We start from the raw sequence: 22649 nt of genomic DNA, 5'->3' as shown, positions 1-22649 counted from the left end.
GTATTTAAGGAATTTTAGATAATAAATTTCACTGAAAGCAATCTGTATTGCAGAAATTGTGACCAATTTGATCAACTGGCTCAAGAGACAGATATTCTGAGAAATTATAACAGAAAAATTATTTCTCATAGAAAAATTGCTTGGTACAACTGTTTGCAGGCATTAGTTTCTTTGCCTGTTTTGTTGACATAAAAGTAATCCTCTCTGTCTCCTACAACCGGGGAAGTAATTCCATAGTAAAAAAGAAAATAGCTTTTGGGTTCCTCAAACCTCACAGGACGAATTTCAGCCTAGCGTGAACTTTTACTGCCAAGTTATAAACCTTGGAACAGAAGCTGGTAATGGAAATAGTGATGGAGAAAATTTTACAGTTGTGAATGGTGCCATGATGGATTCTCTGTGCCTCAAAGTTTTGTGCTTGGAGAGGATTGCAAGACTGGTGTGTCTGAAATAGCAGCATTACCTTTTGCTGTTCAGAACAGCAGAGTCCAACAGGAAGTAAATACTTCAATTTAATACACAATTCCAGCAAGATCATGAATAACTGTGGTTACTTTTGTCCTCTTTGGTGGGGGAATAATTTCTACGAAAGTGTAATGGGGTCTCCCAGTGTTTGTAGGGCACAGCTTGTCCCTGAACAATGAAGTTCTTGAACTGTGCAGTGCATTCAGAAAAGTATTTGAATTTATTAAGGACTAATACAGCAGGAAATACTGCTTTCAGTCCTTGTGATACTTCCATCATAGAAATCTGTAGGTGAATAAGCAAGCTGCTCAGCAGCACAGTTTGTCCCATTAAAAAAAAAAAAAAAAAAAAGAGGCTTAAGCTACAAGCTGATACTTTCATTTTTACATTTTTATGTATGAGGAAAACTGCAAAAGGCCTTTAAAAACGACTGGTCACATTTCAGTCACAATTGCTATGAAGCACCTTTTCAAGTTTTAAAGATAGATCTAACAAAAACTTAACATATTCTATGCTTTATAGATTGTATTAGGCTTGCTAAAGAGTGAAGGTAAAACGTCAGATTAAGTAGTGTAAACTCTGTGGAGTCCAGATGTCATCCTACAGAAGGCAACGCTATGTTCCTGCCCAAACACTTTCTCCTGCTTCTCCCGTCACAACAGATCACTGTGCTATATTCAATCATTTGTTATTTTCTTTTCTTAAACAGAAAAATGTTGATAGCCAAACACACAATGACTCATGTTCAGAAGAAAATATTCATCAAACAATCGTAAATAACCTTTCTCATCCCAAAACGTTGGGTAACTACTGAAGAGGAACCTAATCAAAACATGAAATCTTCTTAAAATATTCATTAAAAATGTCATACTCTGAAAGGCTTGACAGTCACTATGGCTAGGGTATTTTTATTGCAATTTCCCTCTCCCTGTCATGATGTACTATTTTTCTACTGTTTTCATGGAGAAGTCTGTAGGGAACTGATGTTATGAATAATTATTACAATAACTTACATAGTACACTCCAGCACTGCAATGTTGGAGGGCCTGTTACCTGTATGGTACATTATGTGGCTGATGTTCATGAAAGCAGATGGCATTTGGCACCTGTTAGAACTGAGCCCTTCAGTGATGGGTTTGGACGTTGACCACTGCTTATTCATAGACCCAGCCAGTCCTCAAAAGTAATGAGTCTTCTTTTGGGAAGAAGACCAGAATTTCTGGAAGCAGATCTGAGAAACATGCATGAGCAGACCTCTTCTGTCTCAGAGTATATGTGATTTAGCAGCATGAGCTGTGTTTATTTTCTCTCTGATGTCTTCTGGGCATTTCCCATACACAGATGTTTGTACTTTGACCTGGCTGCTGGTTGTTATTTCTAGTGAAATTCAGGAATTGGCTTCAGTGAAAATAGTCCTGGATAACTTGCTGCCTTGCTGCCTTATTTTTTATATTTTTTTGTGGTTTGTTTTGTTTTGTTTTGTTTTTTTTCCTGCGGGTGTGGGGTTTGTTTTTGTTTTTTTTTCCCCCTCCCGAAGTGCTGTTGATATGCATGAGTTTAAAAATTTTTAGAGATCCCTAAAGGGAAAGCAGCTGTAACAGTATAAAAGGGGGTTATTCCAGCATAGCTTATTCTTGTGTTGAGAAGAATAGGAAAAGCAGGACACTATATGCCTGTGAGCCCAAGACTCCTTCCTTCTTTCTATCACCTGTCTCTTTTTTTTTTTTAGGAGTTTTTGAGTTCTGCCCCCAAAGCAGAACTTGCAGGATGGACCCTGAAATTTTTCAGAGTTGTATGGTAGAAACATTGGATCAAGGAATCTAGATTATTTCAATGAGCATACTGTAAAAAACACTTCTTTGGTCATATTCTTCCTGGAGAGCAATAATTTGTGTTTTCCCCTAGCAGTTCTCCTCTTTGCCAATTCCCCAGTTCAGAGTTGTTGCTTGGGTAGCTTTGAGGAAGACAGGGGAATGGAAACATTCAATTTTGACTCTGTGTGTTTGTTAGACTCAGCTGTATGCTGTACTCTTGCCTCTCAGTGGGGCTTCATAAGGAGAAAGAGGGCTGATGCACCCTCCTTTTTTGTTTATATTGAAACATAAATTATTAGAACAACTTGTTAGCAAGCGCATAAAATATTCCTTGGTATTCGAGAATATTAAAACTCAGGTACTTGCAGACTGTTAATTCAGGTGTCCAGGTTTTACAGATTTCCACCCCTAGCAGTAACCAAGACTCAAGCTGCAAAAGGGTCTAGTTGCAGAGGTTAAAGAATAGTGAGAGGCTCATCTGGTAAATGGCCCTGAAGACTGTAGAGCCAAAAATCTTCAATTTGCCAGGGAGAACATTAAAACTTGACAGACTGAGCATGGACATGACAGACCTGTCAGACAGTAGAATTGGCATCTGCCGTCCCTACAAAGAAGAGAGGTTTAATTACAATAGAAGGGAGATTGTTACTGAATATGGATGTTTCAAAGGCAGGTAATAAGTTCTTTTTTTTTTTTTTTGGTGCCTATTTGGTACAAACAGCCAAATTTGGCACAACTTTGCCTGTTGTGTCTATTTTGTCTCCAACACCCGTTATTAAAGAACTTGCAGGATGTATTAGTTCATATGACATCCAAAGTCAGGCTTCTTGCTGTAGTCTTGTTTAGGAAATATGTAAAATATCCTGTTCCTTTGCATGCAGGGGAAATACTCAGGGTATTCTGAGTGCACAAGTGTTCTTCATCAATCCTTTTTCTGCTATGGGGAAGAGGGATTTCAAACTGTTTATTTCTTCTTACCAGGCATAACACATAGCTGATTTAAAACAAACAAACAAAAAAGAATCCAAACAGCAACAAAAAACCATGCCAGCTTTGCAACTAGGGAGCCTCTCATTCTTATGATATGCCTTGCCTGGTGTGGTAACTCTAACTACCTGCAGTAATCTGGCTACCTAAAGGTACGTTACTTGTTCTTTCTGCTCATCCTGAGAAAATACTTCATGCTCGTCACTGGCTTCAGCCAGGTATGTGATTGTCTCTAGGTAAAAGACTTGCTTCAAAAGTGACTGCCAATACTTTCCAAAATAACAGTATTACTATTGTTCTGCGGAATGCTGCTGTTCTTCCCTGCTGGTATCTAGACTGATTTTGGAAGCAAGACATCTAGTCAGAAGCCTGTTAATCAGGTGGGCAGACTGACCTCCTCTGTGCTACTGCCTGTTGTTACCAATAAAGGTCACTTGAACACAAAGTTAAATTCACTGTGTGTAAGCAGGCACGATTTCCCTGATTTAAGAGGAAGGTGTGTGTATTATACCACTGATAAATGTGTCCCTGAAATTCACCCAGCCATTTCAGAAGTGAAGTTCCTCCTACCAACGGAATAATGAGCCATCATCTTTCTCACTGCACTGACCTGGAGACTTCCTACCTGCATAAAGAAATTGTTCTGATTTTCAAAACTAAAGGTAAAAAGAGTACCTGAGAATTCCAGGTCAAACATGCCTGTAATGGAAATACAAGGCAGTGTTTAGAGACATGTTAGGCACGGAGGGTACATTTGATCAATAAGTTGTGCTTCAGTGTTGCTTGCCCATAATCATTCAATCCCCAGAAAAACTGAACAGATGCTGAGTCCTTGACTTAAATTAATTCTGCTCAGATGAATGTACTGTACTCTACTTAAATATGTGTCATTAAGCACCTTTGACAGCTTTTTAGCAGGTGTTTAGCACGAAAAATAGATCAGTTGAGAGAAAAGGAGAGATAAAGCGTAAACCCAGTGTGGTGTGTTTAATGTCTATCTAGTATTATGGTGTTCAAGCCCACGGTGGCTTCATTTAGGAGCGCTGCAGATGTACACAACACTCCAGCGTGCTTCCAACTGCTATGATTCCCAACCTTGCTTATGTCAAAGATAACAAAGGTATATAATGGTCTCACCTTAGCCCCACTGGAGTCAACCACAAAACACATGTTGATTTTAACAGAAATAGAATGTGAACCTAAGTCTTCCTAAAAGTGGTAACAGAATGGGGTACCAAACCGAATCCTACAGCTGTAGGTTTTTTCTCCATTGGGATGTGAACTGCAAAATAAATTGGTAGCGGTAACAAAAGCTCTAGATAAGCAAATTTTGTTTTTTTTTTTTTTTTTTTTTGTATGACTAGAACATAAGATCTTTACTCTATTACTGAGACTATTATCAAAACCTGTAAGCTTTATGCCTGTGGAGTGGAAGAAAAGCATGTCTTGCATATCTAGTCTTTAGTAGTAGATTAACAATAAACCCTACTTTACCATCCCTCCCTCCTTCATCAGACCTATAGTATTATTTCCATTGCAATAGAATGGCTTTCGTTGAAGCAAATTCAGTCAGAACAAGAGGACAGGCACATACAGGTCCTGATCCAACTTTTTCTGTACCAAAAAAGTCCTTAATTCAATTGTATTTATGGGAAAAGAAATAATGTATGGTGTCAAAGCAGTGCCATATGGTAACCTATAGGATGATACATACTGAAAAAAAATTACCAAATAGCTCTTTTTCACTACCCACTCAGATAATAACTTATTGCCAGCCATGAGCACCATTTGTCTCCGCACACTGATTTAGTGGTATTCTTACAACTTTAAGATTTGTATTGAACATCTAAATCTGCAGACTACTGATAATTCAGCAATTAACTTTAAGCTATTGTTTAAATCATATTTAATAAGAATAGTGACATATTTAGCTAAGAGTCTCTTGAGAGATCTGACTCACAGAGTCAATAAAAAAGCCGATGTTATTTCTGATGACAAGAGAAGACGATTTTATCTTGTGAGAGGGTTGGGATTTTTTTTCTGATTTAGAAAGTTGATATGGAAGCATCTATTACAGATTCCACTTAACTTCTGTTTCAGTGGAGGCAGCTAAAATTTTCTGTTGCTCCCAATAATGAAATACTGAATTTCATATTCTTGTAAGTTAAATAAAAAAGCCTATATAGTGTCTGTTACAAAATGGAAGTTATCTAAGGTTTTAAGAAATGTAACCATGAGTATTGACATGGAAAAAAAATATTTTTCTTTGATGACTAAGTGACAGCAATATGAATTCTGTTTCTGCTACAAATTCATCAATGAGGTTTTGCAAGCTATGGTGTGTGTTTGCATTAGTAAAAAACCCCAAAACAGTGCCTGTACTTTTAGCTGCCAGTAAGCCAGTCTGATCCACGTGCAGCTGTATTAGCTGGCATGTTTGTTCACACTAGATGAAAGTGACTTTGTACAGACTACGTATTATTTTTGAGCCACAGGACAAGTCCATGAGCTACCGAAGTCCTCCGTGGTAGCGAACTACTCTCAGTGTAAGTAGGTGTTTAGGCTGATAAAAAATGATCATTTGTAAAGTCCTTTCTGGTTTTTTTTTTTTAACTCTTTGCATGGGTTACGTGAATGCAGCCTGTTTATTTGTTGCAGCAAAGTTTTACTAGCAAGGGAGCCACGTTCCCTTGGCGTGGACTCATAAACCCGAACTGCTGAATGTTTCCTGTGCTTCCACATTACCCATGCTGAAAAGAAACTCTCGGCTCAGCCACTTTGAGTTAGGCAGGTCCTGTAAGTATGGCCCAAGGATGGCAAAGTCGAAATGCCTTTTCCTTTCTGTGCATCAGCATAAGGGTGAGTCTCTCTGAAAGCTCTACAAGGAGCTGAGCATCTTTTATTAAGGTTCAAGCAACTCTCTTCTCCAATGCTTTTGTGGAGTTCAATAAGATGTTTCTACCTATAAGATCCTGAAGTATTTCATACTTAAACACACCTCTATCAATATATTTTACTGTAGACCTCTGAACTGTCAGTTTAATCCTTAAGCAAGTAATTTAGGAAGATTTGTCTTCAGTACTGGTGTCTTTTGTGAGCAAGTTTGTGCGGGTTTCGGTTTGGGGGCTTTTAGTGGTGGGGTTTTTTTGTTTGTTTGGTTGGTTTTTTTTTTTTGTTAGATTCAGACTTTTATTAGCTAGAGAATATGCTGGACTGGAACCTCTGAAATGAATTTCTCTGGACACAAAACAGGACATTGCATTACAGCTGCAAGGGAAGTTCCCTTCTTCTGCCACTTTCTGGGGTGATAAGTTTGTCAGAGCTTTTTGAAACTTTCATCTTGGCTCTGCAATAGTGGGAAAAGAGCATCAGTGGTGAGGAGTCTTTGTGTCTGATGCAAGAATCCTTGAGGATTTGTCCTAAAAGCCTCTGAATTAATGTAAACAGACAGAGTTCTACCACTGGCTGAACACAACTTTTGGTCTCTGAAAAGCTATAGGGAATTAAAAATGAAAATTCAAGAATAAAATTCTCTGATAGCAGATTCCCACTCCCTTTGTCCAACCAATTCCAGACATGAGAATGAAGCCTTAAATTGCCTATGAACAAAAAGTGAAACTTTTTGTATTATCCCTAATGAAAAACAATTATTTAATCATTGCATTTTTTAAAAAATACAGTTAAGAAAATTGTATAGCTCCAGTCAGCTTAATGGGTATTTAATTTAGATGCATGTGAGGATGCTAAAGTGGAAAAGCCAACAAAGCGTGTGCAGCCTGGACAAGTCAGTAGGCGCTGTATTGGTGATACCATGAAAGCTCCTCGGGCAGCCCTGCTCTCAGCGCCCCCGCTCCATCTCCTTCAGTACTGCTGCTCTAGCTCACCGGGGGAGCAGCTGATGAGCCTGGACCGGGGAACTGGTCTATGTTTTAAAATGATCCTTTACACTCTATTCCTTTCTTCTTGGCTAATTTTTGGAGGAATATGAGGAGGAATGATGGGCTGCCTGGCAAAAAAAAACAAAACAAAACAAAATCCAAACAAAAAAGTTGTGAAATGAAGCTCTCCGGTAATCTGTGTCTCTAACAGGAATAACCTATTTTACAGCTTTAAGTTGCTGCAGAAACATGGTTTCTTTTGAACACCACAAGTAATACCAGTCTGTAGCTGAATACAGTTCATTGACCAGGTTAAGACAAAGCTCTTATTTGATTTTTTTTTTTCTCAACAATGTTGTGGTTGAAACATGAGTTTTCCATTATATTTAATCTAGAAAAATGAAGATGTTTACATAGCTTTGATTTTTCCAATTCCATGCACTGAGATAGCACATAAAATAAACTGCATCCAGGCTTTTGTATACATAACACCAAAGTAAAATGTACTGCCAGACCTGAAGCTCGGTACCCAACCACAGCTAGCTGTGCCCACTACCTCCCTCAGCTTCCAGCAGTGACTTTAATCTACACAAATGCAGCAGCATGACATCATACAGGATAAGTTTGTGCTGTCTGTGGCTACACAAACTCTGTTAATGTGAATAATAAGGCCCAGGAATTTAGTACTAAGGTATAGAAATGTCATTATTTATCTGGTCTGTGATGCATGCCTTAGTCGGGCAGCTATAAAGGAAGGTTTTTTTTCTTACTATTTTCAGGCCGACAGCCTGGAGGGGCAGGCTGGGACCTTGGGCTTTCCTGGGCTACTCTCTCATGTTTTTGAGTGGCGAATCCTGTATGTTCGGGAGCTCCCTTCCTTTTCCATAGGCCATGCCTTCAGGTGATGGAAGCGACAGTCTGTTTCTATCAAATCCACTCCTTGCTGGCTGAGGGTACATTAGAAGCTTCGAAGTGTGGGAAATACCTCTAATGTCAAAGTGCAGACTTAAGCTGAGGAAAAGAGCTTGGAGGCATTTTGTTTAATTGATAAGGACTGTGACAGGCCAACTATTTGAATTAACTGCTCTCTTGCCTTGAAAGATTAAGCTGTTTCCTTCAGCAGTAAAAAACAAGAGTAAAAATAACACCCTGTTTAACTTCTATTTGTATTTAGGTCTCTGCTAGGGTAGTGTTATTGTGCCTCTAGAAATAACCAGCTGGATAGAGGTGCTACTTCCTAAGGACTTTCTGCAGACTTTCTTTTCAAATCCTGCAGATGTTCTTATCGGGAGACAAAATAGAGGAAGATCTCCAACTTTTCCTCTCAGTGCACAAATGTCTTGCTTTTTATTAAAAGAAGACTAAATCACTGTATCGTATGCCTGCCTCACATATTCCAGGAATTTGGTACTCAGTTGCCTGTTTGACACAAAGCAGTCACCCAGGAAATTAGAAGTGCCCTAAAAGTAGAAGAAACTTTAACCTAACAGTCCCGGATTCACTTAAAGGGGGAAAGGGAATGGAGCTTACGATCATTTGAAAGTCCAGGGAATCTCATCCTCCTTCTGATCGACACCTTTCCCTGCAGCTCAGGACGAAGTGAAATGTTAGCTTGGCAATGCTCAAGCTACACGCACAAAAAGCCAGGACATGAAACAAATAGCAAATCATCACCTTCCTTGCAAGAAAACGATAAGAAAGCATTTCTCTCCCAAGGAAGCATTCTACTGAAGGATCGATTTGTTCGTGGAGTGTATGGATTGCCTGTGATGGTGTGAACTTTTGTATAAACACGGGGAAATGGCTTCGTGTTACATCAATATTGATGTTTTTGAAGCATCCCTTTCACCAGATGATTTGTAAGCATCTTCTTCAACGCTTCCGGACTCGGAGACGAGCTGCTAGATTTATCTTTATCCTCTCGTAGGTGCTTTCTGCCGGCTGCCGCGGGCAAGCCGGCTTCTCCCAGCGGCGGGAGCTCGGGGGGCCGCCGTGCCGGAGGCGGGCTGGCGTCGCCGGGGCCGCCCGCTCTCCCCGGCTCCACCGCGCTCCCAAGGCGAACAAAGGAGCCGCCACATCGATCTCCAACAGGTGCTGCGCGCACCCAGCTGCGAGAAACTTTCTCTGGGTTGTAACTGGGAGTTTCTCAGGGGGAGAGATCCCTCGGCTGCAGGGGACAACGCGGCGCCGGGGGAAAGACAACTATAAAAAAAAAAAAAAAACCAAACCAAAAACAACCCCAAACCCCGAAGCGGCCGGAGATGGAAGGAAGTGTCACTCGCTTCTTGCAGGCAGCGCGGGGCTCCCGAGTTTCGGGACAAAGCGGCGGGAGCCCGCAAAACGTGGCGGGCTTTGGGGCACGGCGGGCAGCCCTCGCTCTGAGGTAAGGCGAGGGGACCCGAGCCGGGCCGGGCGAGCCGCGCACCCGCACCCCTCCCCCAGGAACGCCCGGCCCCGGCCCCCGCTCGAGGCCGCCCCACCTGCGGCCGGGCCGCCGCCTCGCGGCGCCGTCCCCTGCCTCCGACCCGCCCCGGGGCCGGTGCGCGGGGGAAGGGAGGGAAGCGGTGGGGGCGGTTGTTTAACCCTTTCCCCGCCGCGCGGCTCCGGAAACGGCCGAAGCGGCGGCGGCCCCGTGAGGCGCGGCGCTGTGTCCTGTGCCCGGGCGGGGAGGGGTGGCGCAGGGTGGGGGCGAGCGCGGGGCGGGGGGGCCGCGGGAGCCGCTCCCTCCTCGCCCAGCCCGGCCCGGCAGAGGCGGCGGGAGGAGGAGGGCGGAGAGCGCAGACATGGCGGCCAACATGTACCGAGTGGGAGGTATGTGGGGACGCGGTAGCGCCCGCCCGGCGCCGAGGGGCCCTGCGCCCGGTAGCGGGGACGGGGCCTGGCCGGGGGGGCGCCGCCGAGCCGCGGGTTGTGCGCGCCGCGCCGGGGCGAAGAGAGGCGCACCGGCCCCCTTCGCCTGCCGCGGGCAGCGCCATGGCCCCAGCGGGGCGGCCAGGCCCGGGCGGGCGGTGGGAGGCGGCAGCCGGTCCCGGTAAAAGGGCTACCGGGCCCTTCGCGGGGCGGAGGGGGAGGACGCAGGTTCCTCCCCCGCCGGCCCTGTGCGCCGGGTGGGAGGCCGGCCCCCACCGCCGAGGAGGAGAAGGGCAGCGCCGCCCTCCGCGGGGAAGGGGGGAGCGGTGCCGCCGGCTACCTGCCCCCTCGCCGCAGAGCGGGCCGGGCATGGCCTCCCTTCGCGCCTCACCTCCTTTACCGGCAAGCGGTGAAGCGGCCGCCCGGCGGGCCCCCGGCCAAGCCGAACCAGCGCACCGCAGCAGGCTGGCCCGCCTGCGAGGCGAGCGAGGGGCGGCCTACCGGGGCCGTGTGCCCCTGGGCCGGGGGGGCTGCCTCGGCCCAGCCCCACCGCCGCTGCGGCCTGGCGGGCCCGGGCGGCGTGGCGCGGGCAGCCGGCGCCCGTCCCGGGGGGCGCCCGGCGGCCCTTCCCTCCGTGCCATTCCCCTGCCCTCGCTCCCTCCCTTTAACAGCGGAGTTTCCGCGCGCCTTCCTCCATCGCCCCGGGGATAAGCGATAAATCTGGCTGTGTAACCGGGAGATTTCTGTCAGCTTTCCTGCTTACCAGCGTGACCCCTCGGGGGGAGTGCGCCGGTAGGGCGAAAGGGGGGGGTACTTAGGCGGCAAAAAACACGGCAAACGTTCCTCTTCCCACCACCCCCAGCCTGTGGAAATGGGCGCTGATAACTTTCCGCCGCCGTCCCTTGTGGAGCGGTCGTGGCAGTGTTCCTAGCGCTGGGGCTCAGGTGCACCGCTCAAGTGAGGTTTTCGGTATTTGGTGCTCAAAAATGGCTTGTTTCCTCCTGCTCTCCTTCACTGCCTGAGGTGAGAGGGAAGATGCAAGGAAATGAGGGGTGATAGTCGTTAGTTTGAATCTTTCTTTGCCTCTGTTCTGAGATAGGCTGATAGATCCACAGTTCGTCCATCTGCATAGCCCTTCGTTAAGGCGTTTAGATTGTAATCCCATCAGCCTTTACTCATGAAAGTAATCCTCTGAGCAGTGCTGTTGAAATCTGGGTAGGGTTTGTTGCTTAGGTCGTCAGTTCTCGATTTTTGCGTTATAATCTTAGTAAGTAATTGTGAACAATGTCCAGAGATCATGTTCCTTTTTTAGAGCTAAATGGGCTACCTGAGGCTCTGTTTCACTGTAACATAGCGTCAAAGCATTGCAGAAGTTTCATACGTCGTTACAGTGTGTCCCGTCCCCCTCAGTTTTTAAAATAAAGTTTGCAGGCTGCACGATGCAGAAGTCAAGTACCAAATGCAAAGTGTAGTTAGCATTTGATGGGTGCTTTTGATGAAAACAAGTTTTGAGAAAAGTGTTGCAAGGAAATGCACTGCATGTGAATTCTTTCTGTGTTACATGGGAGCAGCTTTTCAGGACGTGAGTAAACTTCCATATACTCTATGAAAATATTTTTACATTAATGGTGCTGTAAGAGATTTGTCCTGGAAGAACCTCGCTAACCCAATGACTGTTACTGCTTAATATAGTTTGTATGTTACTGAACAGAGATGACAACAAAAGGGAGTGTCATGAAATGCACATTACTCATTTGGACGATTGTACTACCACAGCACCTGATAATAAATGTGACATAGCATATCTTACATAAATATTTATCTACATAACATAGAAACTCAGTAAAGCGCTCAATTAATAATTCTTCCCTAATCGATTGTGAGAAACCGCCGCTTTTGGATCAAGATTTGTGAAGTGTGTGGATTACTGAATTACAATATAAGCTCCAACACCAGGAATTTAACCTGATTTCAGCATGATTGTTGAAGCATGTCTAGTGCAGTTATAACCAGAACAAATTATGTTAAAACTCAGTATACAAATACTTCACTGTCTCAACATTTACTAAGGAATCTCAGGTTTTAAGAGCTTCTAGATTTAGAAGAAATTTTTTGCGCTAATAAAGATATGCTTTTACGTTTGGGGTTTTTTTTTTTGGTGTTTCAGTATCTTTCCTTTTTTCTTTGCAGATTACGTTTATTTTGAGCATTCTTCCAGCAATCCATATCTCATTAGGAGAATTGAAGAACTTAACAAGGTACACAAGTATCTAAGATTCTTGCTGTGACAACAGTCAGTGCACTTTTCAAAACCTGCGAATGATTTCCATCCCATAAGGTTTTTATTGTGGTAGAATTTTTCTAGTTTGTTTTGGTTTTTTACTTTCTTGAGATTTTCTGTGTATTTCGTGTATATTTCAGTTAATGATATCGTGGTGTGAGATATCCTGTAATTCTGCCCAGTTATCTAAGGAAACACGCAGTTGGTTACTCCTGGTGAACAAGAGTGCTCTGCTGTAAAAATTTCCCAATGAATCGTATGAAAGCTTGAGGATATGAATGCATTTAGTTCTCTGTATGGTGATGACACTGTGAATCCATCTGGAATGATAGTGATCATGTAATGTGTCTGCTCCTGGATGTATGTGTACAGCTAGTAGGTATCAGGGAGACTTTGCAGTGATCACATAACAGAGTATGTGACTTCTGCGGCTGTTTACTGCTCTGCTTATTGGCAGCTGTGAATGAGGGACAGGCTTTTGAACAGAAGTAAAGACCGTATTCTCTGTCTTTATCCTGAGTGTATTTTTGTAAAGAATGGAGGCTTTTCAGAGCATTTTTGGGGACAAGCATGATTATTTTTCTTCGTTCTTGCACTACTAAGACTGGTGTGGGATTGTTGGGGTTTTTTTTTTACTATTCCATCAAGCAGTACTAAAACTTACTGATACATTATGTCGAAAGTTAATGATCAAAATGCCTATTGTGATATGGGTAGTGATAAAGTTGGTTTTTTTTCTGTGCTTCGAAAGTAAATCAAAAAATTTGGGACCTGCAAACCAGTTCTTCCCGATGGAACATAATGCTACTTCACAGCAGACATCAGCCACATTACCTGTTAGTGCTGTCTGACACAACGTCCACTGAACTTGTGCTTGGCAAATCGTTTTGGACTTTTATTGGATAACAATATTTTTTATTTACAGTGATTGAAGTGATTCCAATCATGTTCTGAATGTAATGTTTATTGTCTTTAAACTGCATTGCTATAATTTAATCTTGGATGGTAGAACAGAGAGTCATGTATTGATTTTGTTGTGTTTGAGAGTTTTGAGGATATAGTCCAGGTATCTTAACTGTGATTTATGTGCCTCTGTGTGTTAAAGGCATTGAACAAACATGGAGATGTTATGCAAATAGGTAATTAAATGAATTAGTTATGATTTTGCTAGAGAGAAGATGCTTTCTTTTTATTTTGTAAGAAACTTAATTAAAACATGATACTTTTCAGTGCCATATCTTGAGTTTTAAATAAGTAGCTCAAGGTAACGAACTAATTTTATATTTCTCATAACAAAAAAGAAGGTACAGCTCTTCAAATATTAGTAGATTCTTTACATTATCAGGCTAAAGAGCATGGTCCCTGTAAGGGGCCATGAAAACAATTGTGAACTAAACTTTTGTCTTACGAGCTGCAGTGAATTTTGAAATAAACCATATAATACTAAGTATGATTCTGAAAAAAAAAAAGCCACAGTACTTTGAAATGCACATTTCTGTCTAAAGCTGGGTTTCAAAGAGATGTTCACAAGCTTCTAATACTTCTTAAGGATTCTTATGTTAACATGATACTGGCATTACATCTCTATACAGCTGAATAATATATAAATTCTTATGACTAAGTAATTATAATCACTACTGTTGTCTGATCTGAAATTTATATTGGCCTGTGTCAGGAAATTTGATTAATTCTGTTGATTTCAGCCTGACTGATCATGTGAGACCTACTAATACGAGGGGGAATTGCAAGCAGAGGGCATTTAATTTGTGTTAAATCCTCAGCTGAGGAAGGATGCATTCTGACTTGATTTATCTTTCTTTTGTAGACTGCCAATGGAAATGTGGAAGCAAAAGTGGTGTGTTTTTACAGACGAAGAGATATTTCCAACAGCCTTATAATGCTTGCAGATAAGCACGCTAGTAAGTAGATTGTATAGGGGATTTTTTCTTTCTATCACAGCATGTTCAGCTTCTGCAGCTACTTAAAATTGCATTTCTTTGGCATGTGGAATATATATATTAGACATTAATTAATATCCAGTTAGATGCTTAGCGTTATCTGATCCTGGCCCTGCTCCTAGTGGTTGCTTCCGGATCTTAAGTTAAGCTGTATTAAAGTGATCGGAAGTCTCCATTTGAAAAAAAAGAATATATTTTTTTATCTGGAAGATATAGGTCTCTGTAAGTAAATCTTGGGTGTAAGTTGCTTTAAGCTTAAAAGTGTTCATGAGGATTTGATTTGACTTTTGTGAGTTAGACATAAAAGCGTATTACTGCAAAGAATGAAATGTATTATTGGAGACTGGCAGTCACTGGAGAATGTCAAATAGCTGTTACGTTCATTTATGCTAAGTAGAGACAGTAATTGGGAAAATAGTAGTAAGCATCATCTTGTTGGTTTTTCAGAAAAGCAACAAGTAGTGATAGGGAAAAAAGTCCCATTTTCATAATGATCTTAACTTTTTTTTGGCAGCTGCCATTTGGTCTACAACATGATATTTTCCCATAACTTTATAATTAAAAATATATTTCTCAACACAAAACCAGAACCTAAAAACCTGAGATGTTTGAGAAAATTATTATTTGCAAAATATTGCACTCCTGTTTGTAAATAACTGAAATGTTAAATATGTCAACATCTGGTAAATTTGTTGCCGTATACTTTAAATTATATTTTCATTATAAATGCTTGATTATAAATGATTATAAAAACTTGAGTTTTCAAAATTAATTTGTGAGTAAGTGACCTAGGGATTATAAATCTCTGTTCTCTAATTTATCGGGATGAATCTCTTTTAAGTACCTAATGCCATATTTTGCACGCAAATATGTGATGGAGTAATTAGACGCTTAAGAAAATACCTTACAATTTGTTTAGTGTGAAATTCTGATAATTTTATTCATACAAGTACCGTTAGTGAAGGGAAACAGCTAGCTTTTGGGCTTTGCTTTATTCTTTCGTTGGCCCTAGAGAAGAGGAAGTGATTTGAGTATGTAGTGTGAAGTACTAGCTTGGTTTTTGAAGAAAGAAGATACATCTCTGATATAGCTGGATACACTTTATAATTATTGGTGACCTATTTTATGGTAGTCTGCCCCCACAATCATTAGAGTCTTTTGAGTTCTTCCTTATGAAATACATAGAAACATAGAACTTCCAGTGAGCTTCACAAAGCTTTCCAGCACACTTTTTGTATTTTTTTTTTCTTTTTTATTGGGGGCAGGGAAGGATGAAAACAATAACAATTTTACTGGAAATACATATTTTTATTTCACTTGATTTTTTTAAAACATGAATCTTGTGGATTTTTTTGGTTGGCTTATTTTCTAGAAAAGGGTGTGCTGATTCTGTGGGCATCGTTTGATCTGGAAAAGTGAATAAGATTTTTCTATTTTCTTTGTGAGTTTTAGATTGCCATTTTGTCAGCACTTTAATATAAAGGACTTGCTGACAGTCGGTTGCCCTTCCATTATAGCATACTAGGGGTTTGTTGGTGTCAGTAGAAGTACCGTGGAATCTTCCATCATGTTTTCTCTATTGAGATTCTCTTGGTGTTTTCTAGAGAGAAAACAGAAATGTAATTTCTAGCTTATTCAACAAGCATCTTTAGGAGGCCTCTTTCTCACAGGTTGTAAGTCTTCTAACCCAGTGTTCTTATGGATTGGATTTCTCTGTGGATGTTTTCTCTGTACATAATGTTTTCTTTCTGACTGATCTGTGGAATTTGTAGAGCTAAGTTATCTTACGAGATCTGTGTTAACAGTTACAGGGGACAGCACGTAGTGAAGGATTGCTGCCTGAATCTTCCTACAGCTCATACAGCAGATGTAGTTAAATGTCAAATCAATTTAAGTGTTTTGATTCTGGAACACCATAGTGTTCTGTTTAAAAAGATGATGTATGTAAACAAAATATTTGTATATTTATGAATTGAATGTTTTGGAATGTTTTATATCGCTAAACATGTTGGTGCTTCAACACTTTTACCTGGTTTGTTATAAAATAAATGCTAAAAGATACAAGTTCCTTATGGAATGGAAATGGTAGTTCAGTTACTGGTTACTCCAGTGTATGTGTCTAGAGAAGTTTTGATCTTTTCTAATAACATTTTATATTGCTAGTAATTTTATTTTTTTTCTTGGTAATAGAGAAGACTGTCCCAAGTAACGCGCTTTTACAGATTTTGGCAGGTGGGGTTTGGGATTTTCTGGGTAACACTTCAATTTCTGAAGGCTGCATTTTGTGATGTAGGTATGGTCCCATTTAACAAGAGAAGAAAATAGCTTTTTAAGAAAATATTTTGGAACTCTAAGAAAAAATTTTCAGTAACTTGAAAAAGTTTCAAAACAATTCTAAGGAATGTTTGGGAAAAATGGAATGAAGTAGATCTGTGACACTGTCGCTGGTAAAGAGTCAATATACTGTTTTTCTGGGGGGTGGGTTGTTTGTTTTTTTTGTCTTCAAAAAAATTTTGGGATATAAAAAGAAATTAGGGGGTGGGAACAATTTTTCCTTAGGCCATTCTAAAATACTCAGGTACAGAGGAGTTCCCTTGATTTCAAAGCATCTGACACTAATCTGTGAGGAAATTGGATTTCCTCTGTTTTTTTTCTCTGGTGTTTCTGGTGGAAGTTAATTAACGAGCATTTTTATTTGTCTACCAGCGTCACGTATGATGACAGTCTAGATCTGGGAATAGTTCTATAAGCAGACTGAAGCCACTGAAATCCAGGGGTTTGGAATATATTATGGGCCCTTGAAGACATTACGTTTTCCCCTCTTTAATTTCTGTTACTATAAAATAGAGTTTATGATAAAGCCAACTTGAAAGTCAAAACAAAATGCTGGCCAAGATCAGCTTCTTGATCCTGTGCAGCCTCCTGAACTGAGTAGGTGAGTTCTGCTGCAGTGTTAACACCTGCCAGCTCTTAGGTTGTAGCCGTTACCACCGAGTCACTGCGAGGGGGTCGTTCTTGCTTCATGCAGCAGAGTAAGGCTTAGTTTATGGGGAAAAGAAGGAAAAGAGATGAATAGAAGACAGCAGGCAGTACAAGAGCTGTTGCAGCAGACGGGTGAAGTATGTAGGCAAAGGAACTTGGAGAGGTGGAACAAAACCAATCTGCTTGTGAAAACGGGTGAAGCAAACGTAAAGAGTTGGCCTAGGGATCTTTTATAATGAAATGGTGTGATTGAATGAGAAATGGCCAGCTGTAGCAGGATATATAAAATTTAGATGATTCTTTATCTGAAGTGGAGTTGGTGTAAATATTTTAGGCAAAGGTTTTAATAGCTGGGAAGGAGGGAGATCATACTAGCTCTGTACCAGCACTGGGTTTGGGTTACAGTGAAGGGCTCAACTTCTGAATTTCTTTCTTTTGTAATAGATTTATGCACTATTACTTTCTTGAAGCTGAGTAGGGTGGCCTGAGTGCATGATGCCATTTTTTGCAGTTCTTTAGATTTTAAATTCTTTATCTGGTTATGTGCTATCATGTAATACTATGTCTGAAGTCATTCTCTCATTGCAACTCCTCAAAGAGCTTTTGCCTAGTCAACCACCTGAGGAGGATATTAAAAAAAAAAAAAAAAAAATTCCTGTTGTCAGAGGCCTTTGTCTTTTGATTTAAGACAGCTTGCTTTGACTTAGGTGTGCTGAGCTCCTGACTAAAGGCCCAGAATTTTTCTGAGCCTGTGATAAAGCCCATGCGCTACGTGTTTTTTCTCATTAACAAAATTGATGCTCTTGTGAATGAGATGGGAGTCAGTTTAAAAATCTGAGGCATATGGATTTCAGTGACTGAGAGATCAAAGGCAGAACAGGTTTTTCTAGATTACAGAAGCTGTAGTCAAAATCTTCTTTTTTCAATCTCAATGGCTCTTTGTAGGGATCACTTACTGGCTTTACTTCTCATAGTTGCACTTTTTTTAGGACTTTTCTTAGCCTTCAGCTCTTGAACAGTCATGTTTCATGTCGCATTGTTTTGCAAAATGGTGTTTCTGCTACAGAATTTTTGTACACAATAGATTTCCAGCAAGAAAGGAAGAGTCCTGCCTAGTCATCTAGTGATTCCTGTTGAACAGATGGAGTCTGTACTCAGTTGTGATCTTGGTATGACACTGATCAGAAACAAATCCAGTATTCTTGTTGTACTTTAGTTTCTTTATCTATAAAGTAATGCCCTTATTAGAAGTTCTTATTAAGGTTGGTGAAAAAAATTTAATATACCAATACATTTTTATAGCTCCTGTTAAGAGATCTCAAAGTGCCTTCCAAATAAAAACTAGGAGTTTATCTTGTATATTAATATCAAAAATGTTCCAACAGTTCTGGAAGTGGTTTGATCTTTCACATCAGTTTTAACTGCTTTTGAGCTCTCTTACGTTTATGTAAAGGTGCTTTGTATTTGTGAAGGGAAAAAACCCACCACAATTATTTTATGTATTGTCAATCTATGTTAGCATCATAATAATTGCCAAGCACTCTAGATGCATCCAGGGGAATGACACTGTTAATATTCCATCTGGTTTTTGGGAAGCATTTTATTTCAGTAGAGCAGCAGGCTAGCAGGTAGCATGGAAGACGGCAAGAAAATGAGCTTAACTTCAGAAATAGTGTTTAATATATTTAATAGTAATGCAGATTACTCATTCCCAAAGATACACAAAACTGAAATGTCAGTTCCTTTCATACATCATCAGGTTTTTTTAAGACGTGGTTGCGCATAGTGGTGTTCTTAATACACATGAGTTTTTCCTGCCCTCTTGAACAATCAAAGAAATACAACTTAGAAAGTTTCATTTTTCAGTATTTTTCTCAAGTGTACATAGAACTAAACCAGGAATAGGGCAGTTCAGATACTCAGTCTGTAAGAAAAAAAATTATATGTGTGTGGAGACCCTGGGGGTTCAGTAAAGAGCTCCAGAGTAAAATGCCTAAAACGCTTTGTGTTGTTCAGTGTTCTTTTCTGTTAGTCACACACTTGACTCAGTGTAATTCAAAACATTTATAATCTAGTATTACTGGTGTTTTTTTTTGTCCAATCAGATGATAACATAACCAAAAACTTGGTGGTTTTCTTTTTCGTCATGGTTCTTTTTCATCAGAGTAGTTCTCGTACATCAAACTAAAAAGCTGTTACTCAGAAAGGGTATCATATTTCTTTAGGCTCAGTCCCTTTTCTGAAAAATCGCTTTAAGATGAGACACTTTTTCTGTTACTTAATTCAAATCACATAATGTCTTAGCATAGAAAGTGTCTTTTGATGGAAATTGTATTTGAAACCTTAAATTGGCTTTTTTTTTGGTGCCATTAGATCCTTGAACCTGTTGTTTTCACAGCCTATGTTTAGTTAGAAGCATCTTTGGTCAAATAAATGTGAGAGACAAATGTTAATTTTTCCATTGCATATGATCCGTTTTCTCCACCTTCATGATTTAAAATGTTGAAATAATTCATACCTTTTTTTCCTTTTTTTTTTTTTTAACACTGTGAATAATTATATTGTTGTATCCTACATACAGCTTCCAGAGAATGAATTAAAACTGTATTTGCTTTACTGGTAGTGCTAGTAGAGATTGACATCCCTCCTACAGGAAAGGAAGATCAGAGCCATAAAGAGTTCTTAGTTACTCTTCCAAGGGAGTTGAAGTTTAAAGAGGTACCTGTTCAGCAGGTGGTCATTTGAGGGAAAAGATGATCATTGTATTGCATTGGTCTTGATACGAATAAAACAAAGCCTTTTGGATCTTATTTATGGTCATGTGAATGCGAAAAAAAAAAGTCTTTAGAACTCAAGAGTTCAGTTGATTTGAGTCTCTTACAGTAGTGTGTAAGTGGCTCTTCCATGGAATTTAATGGCTTTCGGAAGGCTTTGTGTTACGTTACAGCTAGTTTTTTGATTGCACTTGGTGAGAAGGGCTCTTTCCTGCTTGCTGTTAAGAAAACAGATCTGTTGGTGTTACTGTATGATGAAGGATACCATTTTTCGGAGTGTTAGGTAAGAAGAAAAAGAGCCAAGAGTGGAAAGGCAGAGTTGAGAATCACATATAGGAGAATCTCTTGGAGCATTTACAAGGAAGAAGAAGGATTAGCTGCTAGATACGCCCGAGGAGCGGGTGCGCAGACTTGTGTAACTGGTTCAGTGAGATACTACCTTCTTAATCTCAAGGCTCCTGTAAATATAAACTAGTGTTTGTTTGCAGCTTAGTGACCCTGGCTCTGTCATCTGTGTCCACCCCTGTCCACCCCCACTCCTGGTGAGTAACCAAAAATTAGGAGAAAATTATTTTTGACCTCATGTATTTGCCCTCTTTTCTTTGAGGAAGAGAGGAGTCTTTCAGAAGTCCGTGTCTGTGAGCAAGCAGTCAGAAGACTCTTGGGTTTGCTTTGAAGATGGGGTGGTGAACAGAGACAAAACCAAATATAGTAAGCCACAAAAGTTTAGGAGACTGAGTTCCAATAGCTCTTCTGCTCAAGACTGGAATTTTGCATGTTATACTTATTTACAGTCAACCAAGAGACATGTATACTAAGCACTAGCAAATTCAAGTATGTTATGTTGCTTCTGGGGATCCTGAAATCTGTGATGTGGGTGAGACACACCCTAGGAGGACCATTTAAGGATGATACAGATAACAAATTCTTTAATCAGTGGAAGAGTAGCTTTTATGCTAAGATATTTTTATATTAGTGTAAGTTTGACTTCCACTGAAAATGAGCTTGAGGAATAGGGTTGGGGGTTTTTGTGAGGAAGACGTGACCTTTTTGATCTCCTGAGACAAGGGAACATGAAGTTTTTCTTCATTTACCCAAGAGAATGCCTTCAGTTGTAATTTATTTGGAGAAGGGGAAAAAATTCAGAACTTGTTGAAATAGAGCAAGTCTTGTCCAGAATTACATCCTTGTTGCCAAGGAGAAACTTGTCTCAAGGCTCCCAATTACCCTTTTCAAGGGCGCTTTGGGTAGTCTCATAAATTATGTGTTCTGTTCATTTGATTTTTGTGCAAGAACTGCACACTTGTGAATTTTTTTTTTCACTCGATGGTAAAAGCAATAAAGAAGCAGTAATGAGGAGCTTTTTGGTTCTGACTATCAGAGTCGTGGTTTTGTGAATGTCATTTTAGAACTAGTAGTTAACTGTAGTGTGTATTGTCTCATTAACAAGTTTACTGTCAGCTCTAAGTATCTTGTGGAATTATTAACTGCTGTGGCTGTTCAGACTCTTCCTTTGGTGGAGAATGTCTTGTTAGATTGTGAACGTTAATGATCTTCTCTTAATGGAGTGAATGGATTTCCAACTAAGTTCATAATTTTAGGAGTTCTTAGCTCTGATGGAAAACTTGCATAAATTTTTTTCATCTGAGTATGTGATCTGCATTTGAGTATGTAGGATTTTGCACGTAGAAAAATACTGTCTGCTTTATGCAATTATCTTGTGTAACCGCATCTGAATTTTTGCACGAACTGGCAAACTAGCTAGTAGCTGCTAGCTTCATCTTTTGACCTCTGAAGAATAGATTTATAATTTTGGGCAGATTTTTTTTTTAAATTCAAAATTCTTATTTTCTGAATGCATATTTTAAAAGACTTGAACATGTTGCTGCCAGTCTCTGTGAATGTAAAAACAAACTACAACCAAAATCTGGATTAACTCTGTGAGCTTGCTGTGGAGAGTGGAAAGCTGCAAAACATCCGTTCATATTTATGCTTAAAACTGTTTAATAGGTATCTGAAATTCAGCTTTTATTTTTATTACTTAATTACTGAAATTATTTGTTTAGTATGTTTCCTCAGTAGGGAGGGACTCAGTGGGGTACAAAAGGTGGCACTTTTTTCAGCTCTACTCACAAAAGAAATTCTTCATATTTGAATTTCTGGAAGGAGGCAGCGTTCACAGAAAAATACCGAAGCGTTGCGCATTCTCTGTTTCCCTGTGTTCCTTAGGATTCGTTTCCCCGTGGTCAAGTTGAAATATGTGCATCAGTATTACCGTGCTTCTTGTTCTGGGTTTGTTTTGATTGTGGGAAACATGTAACTGTCATCTCCAGCTGCTAACTTTCTTGCCTCAATGTTTGTTAATTGTGCAGGCCAATGATCCTACAGTGTTTTCTTTGACCTCCAAAATACTAGTAACATTCAAATTGATATTATTAGTCATCATTTTTTATCATCATAAATAGGGTATTTCACATCACCTAGGTTTCCATCATCTCAGATGATTCTACCTTTTTATTTTTTTCCTTGGCTCTTAATTTTAAGTGACTCTTTCCACTTTCTCCCTGGTGCACTCGTGCTGTACCAAAGCACCTCAGGCATAAATTTTAGACTACAAAAACATCGCTAGGTTATCTCTATGTGTAAAACACCGATTAGAG

At 40.4% G+C, this 22649-nt stretch overlaps 1 protein-coding gene across 2 annotated transcripts in view; it reads left to right on the top strand.

Moving 5' to 3' along the window:
- Positions 1-9927: 9927 nt before the first annotated feature.
- Positions 9928-22649, top strand: part of MTA3 (metastasis associated 1 family member 3) — a 137805-nt gene continuing 125083 nt past the window's right edge. The window contains exons 1-3 of one of the 2 annotated variants that reach the window (XM_086460582.1): positions 9928-9955; positions 12185-12252; positions 14101-14194. In XM_086460582.1, coding sequence (XP_086316708.1) covers positions 9928-9955; positions 12185-12252; positions 14101-14194 — 190 coding nt within the window. Of the gene's footprint in view, positions 9956-10910; positions 10957-12184; positions 12253-14100; positions 14195-22649 lie in introns of those variants that run through there. The other variant, XM_086460583.1, reaches the window with a different exon arrangement.

This window comes from Leptosomus discolor, chromosome 2 (genome assembly GCF_034619465.1).
Source record: "Leptosomus discolor isolate bLepDis1 chromosome 2, bLepDis1.hap2, whole genome shotgun sequence".
Classification (NCBI taxonomy): Eukaryota; Metazoa; Chordata; class Aves; order Leptosomiformes; family Leptosomidae; genus Leptosomus; species Leptosomus discolor.
Note: the sequence above shows the minus strand (reverse complement) of the source record. Positions and strands in the feature narration are given on the sequence as shown.